This window comes from Nicotiana tomentosiformis, chromosome 8, assembly GCF_000390325.3.
Source record: "Nicotiana tomentosiformis chromosome 8, ASM39032v3, whole genome shotgun sequence".
In the NCBI taxonomy this organism is placed as follows: Eukaryota; Viridiplantae; Streptophyta; class Magnoliopsida; order Solanales; family Solanaceae; genus Nicotiana; species Nicotiana tomentosiformis.
In genome coordinates this window covers 133,668,203-133,672,608 of record NC_090819.1, presented here as the reverse complement: position 1 = coordinate 133,672,608, position 4,406 = coordinate 133,668,203, and the positions used below count along the sequence as shown (strand labels likewise).

General features: G+C 45.1%; 1 protein-coding gene across 1 annotated transcript; it reads right to left on the bottom strand.

Annotated features, from left to right (window-relative positions):
* Window positions 1–2,892: 2,892 nt before the first annotated feature.
* On the bottom strand, window positions 2,893–3,701 carry LOC104102090 (uncharacterized). Its single transcript, XM_009609710.1, has 2 exons — window positions 3,351–3,701; window positions 2,893–3,117 (listed from the first exon to the last, which is right to left on the bottom strand). The coding sequence occupies exons 1-2, from the start codon at window positions 3,699–3,701 to the stop codon at window positions 2,893–2,895; spliced, it is 576 nt and encodes a 191-aa protein (XP_009608005.1).
* Window positions 3,702–4,406: the final 705 nt, after the last annotated feature.

Here is a 4,406-nt window from a genome sequence, read left to right as displayed (position 1 = left end):
CCAGTCCAGCAGGCTAGGTCCAAGTCAGTCTTAGCCGCCACATCCTCCGAGGGGTTGTTTTGAGTATGGTGACACTCTCCACATGGTTAGATATTACCCCAGAGCTAGTAGGGGTGTACCTTCACAGACTTATCATCCTCCACGTGCTCCACCGGGTCCTTCGGCCATTCTTCCAGCCCTAGCTGCCACCCCACCTCTTCAACCAGCTCGAGGTGGAGGTCAGGAAGGTCGAGGTCGCCCTAGAAGGGAAGGCCATGCCAGGTACTATGCCCTTCCAGCCCGTTCAGAGGCCATTGCTTCAGATTCAGTCCTCACAGGTATTGTCCTTGTCTGTCATAGTGATGCATCAGTATTATTTGACCCAGGCTCTACATATTCATATGTGTCTTCTTATTTTTCTCCTCATTTAGGGATATCTCGGGATTCTTTGAGTTCCCCTGTTTATGTATCTACTCCTGTGGGAGATTCTCTTGTTGTGGACCGCGTATATCGGTCGTGTTTGATTGCTCTTAGTGTTTTTGAGACCAGAGCCAACTTGTTATTACTCAGTATGGTAGATTTTGATGTTATCTCGGGCATGGACTGGTTGTCTCCCCATTATGTTATTCTCGATTGTCCTGCTAAGACCGTGACACTGGCTATGCCAGGATTTCCGTGATTTGAGTGGAGAGGTACCTTAGAGTTTACTCCCAACAGAGTTATTTCATTTCTTAAAGCTCAACGAATGGTTGAGAAGGGGTGTGACACGTATCTAGCTTATGTGAGAGATGACAGTAGTGATACCCCTACAGTTGAGTCAGTCCTAGTAGTGAGGGACTTTCCTGATGTGTTTCTAGCTGATCTTCCGGGTATGCCGCCCGATATAGATATTGATTTCGGCATTGATTTGTTGCCGGGCACTCAGCCCATATATATTCCTCCTTACCATATGGCTCCTACTGAGTTGAAGGAGTTAAAGGAGTAGTTGCAGGAGTTGCTTGATAAGGGTTTCATCCGGCCTAGTGTATCACCTTGGGGTGCTCAGGTCTTAGTTATGAAGAAGAAGGATGGTTCTATGCGTATGTGTATTGATTATCGGTAGTTGAACAAGGTTATAGTGAAGAACATGTATCCTTTGCCTCGCATCGATGATTTATTTGACCAGTTACAGGGTGCCAGGGTATTTTCCAAGATTGACTTGCATTCTGGCTATCATCAGTTAAAGATTCGGGAGACGGATAATCTGAAGACTGCTTTCAGGACCATATATGGTCACTATGAGTTTCTTGTCATGTCATTTGGGCTGACCAATGCCCCAACAGCCTTTATGCATTTGATGCACAGTGTGTTCCGACCTTATCTTGATTCCTTCGTCATTGTGTTTATTGATAACATCCTGGTATATTCCGAGTCTCGGGAAGATCATGAGCAGCACCTAAGGACTGTGCTTCAGACTTTGAGGGAGAAGAGGTTGTATGCAAAATTTTCTAAGTGTGAATTCTAGCTTGATTCAGTGGCATTCTTGGGTCACATAGTGTCTTGTGATGAGATCAAGGTAGATCCGAAGAAGGTGGAGGCAGTGAAGAGTTGGCCTAGACCGTCATCAGCTACGGAGATCCGTGGTTTCCTTGGTTTGGCGAGGTATTACCGTTGCTTTGTGGAGGGAACTGTTCCGAGTCCCTCACCACATCACGGGCAACCCCAGTCCCCACCCACAGTCCTCATCCGAGTCTTAGCATCACCACATCACGGGCGTTCCGAGTCCCCACCCACAGTCCTCATCCGAGTCTTAGCATCATCATACATATCCTTAATCACCCTAATGTACGTTACCGGAATGCCACTAGACTCCAAACACCTCCACAGGACCTCCCTCGGGACTTTATCGTATGATTTCTCAAGGTCAATAAACACCATATGCAAGTCCTTCTTCCTCTCCCTATACTGCTCCACTAATTTCCCAACCAGATGAATCGCTTCTGTAGTCGAATGCCATGGCATGAATCCAAACTGATTCTCGGAAATAGACACACACCTCCTCACCCTGGCTTCCACCACCATCTCCCAAACCTTTATAGTGTGACTCAACAACTTGATACCACTATAATTGTTACAATTTTGGATGTCACCCTTGTTCTTGTAAAGCGGAACCATCGTGCTCCACCTCCATTCTTCAGGAATCTTCTTCGTCTTAAAAATAACATTAAACAACCCTGTGAGCCACTCTAAACTTGCTTGCCCCGCACTTTTCTAGAATTCCACCGGGATTTCATCTGGCCCCGTCGCTCTGCCCCTGCACATCTTATGCATCGCCCCTTCCACCTCCTCTTCCGTAATCCGCCTATAGTACCCAAAATTCTGCCGGCTCTCGGAGTGCTCCAACTCACCCAGTGCAATGCGTCTATCCCCCTCCTCATTCAACAGTTTATGGAAGTATGTCTTCCATCTTCTCCTAATAAGTGCCTCGTCTATCAATACTTTGCCATCCTCATCCATGATGCACTTGACTTGGTCTAAGTCACGGGCCTTTCTCTCCCTCACCTTTGCCAACTGGTACAACTTCTTGTCCCCGCCTTTGCCCCCGAGCTCCTCGTACACACGAGCAAATGCCTCATTTTTAGCCATCGTAACTGCTAACTTTGCCTCATTTTTCCTCCTCGTTTGTACTCTCTACTAGCTTCAAATAAGAAGCTTTCTTAGTTTCCTCTTTACCTTGGACCTCTCTATTCCACCACCAGTCCCCTCTATGTCCCCCGGGATAGCCCTTCGTGACCCCTAAGACCTCTCTAGCAGCAACCCTAATGCAATTCGCAGTCGTGAACCACATACTAGACGTGTCCCCCTACTCATCCAGGCCCTCATAGCCAACAACTTTTGCCCTAACTCCTGAGCTTTGTCCTTGGTCAAGTTACCTCACTTTATCTTAGGTTGCATGTACGTCGTCCTCTTCTTCCTACTCCTGTTGATCTCCAGATCCATAACTAGGAGCCTATGTAGGGCCGTGAAGTACTCACTTGGGATGACCTTGCAATCAGTGCACAGACCTTTATCGCATTTACTGTCAAGAAGATAATCAATATGAGTCTTGCCCATTAAATTCCGGAAAGTCACCAGGTGCTCTTCCCTCTTCGGAAAACTCTAGTTAGCTATAACCAAATCAAAAGCTCTGAACAAACCAACAGTGAATTACCTCCCTCATTCCTATCCCTAAAACTGAACCTGCCATGCACATCATCATAACCCCTAGTACTAGCCCCAATATGGATATTGAAATCTCCGCCAATGAACAACTTCTCTGTGTGCAGGATACTACACACCATCTCGCCCAAATCCTCCCAGAATCGCTAATTGACCTCCTGGTCCAAACCTACCTGAGGAGCGTATGCACTAATCACCTTTACAGTAATCCCACCAACTACATGCTTAATACTCATTAACCTATCATTTACCCTACTAACCTCTACCACAAGCTCTCTGAGGTCCCTGTCAACTAAAATACCTACCCTATTCTTACCCCCAGCGCTTCTTGAGTACCATATTTTAAACCCGTCTACATCTCGTGCCCTAGTACCCTTCCATCTAGTCTCCTGAACACACGCTATGTTTATCTTTCTCTTTTGAAGAATCTTAACTAACTCTATAGACTTCCCCGTCAACGTGCCATTGTTCCAAGATCCAACGTCCCAATGTTCCAAGATCCACACTGTGTTTAAAGTCTTCATTTCTAATGAACTTAAAGTTGTGATTTCGAAAATATTATATATGTTGATATTAATGATGATAATGCATGAGAGTAAATAAATGGAAGTGTGGAGCATGAAATACAACCACCGTGCCATGAATAAAGAAACTTGTGAATGGCCAAAAGAACCAAGGAAATACTGTTGTTATGACTGGTTGAAAATACTAATTAAGTTCTATATGATGTGAAAGATGATGAGGTGAATACATTTGTATTTATGTTACCTTGTGTGCGAAACCAAAAGAAAATATTTTTGGGCGTATTAATAGCAAACTAAGGAAGGGTGGTTCATATGGCCCATGCCCGGAACTACATGTGCCGGTGTTGGGGTGGATTGTGGTGGTTTCTGATTATTCCCCTTATTGGGGATGAGATTGATATTACTTGTGAATTGGAAAGTCAACCCACATGGCATATGTGGGAAGTCGGCCTAGCCGATCGGATGGAGATCGGATGCCATGCTGCGCATATGGTGGTACTACTCTTTGTAACACCTTTTATTGCATCACATGTCAAACCACATTGTTCGTGGGGAGATGGACTAGTCGATCGGGCGTGATCAGACTCCGTGATAAAAACACGGTGCTATATCGGTGCTAATGATCTCCCAACCAAAATTATATATTATTTTCATTTTTAACTTGGCATTTGGATATCATTGATTGTTACTTGTTACTTCAATGAT

Coding starts and splice junctions, on each gene's coding strand:
- LOC104102090 (XM_009609710.1), bottom strand. CDS start 3,701: ATGAAGACTTTAAACACAGTGTGGATCTTGGAACATTGGGACGTTGGA. Junction 3,118..3,350: donor TTAGTGCATACGCTCCTCAG/GTAGGTTTGGAC, acceptor ATAGCTAACTAG/AGTTTTCCGAAGAGGGAAGA.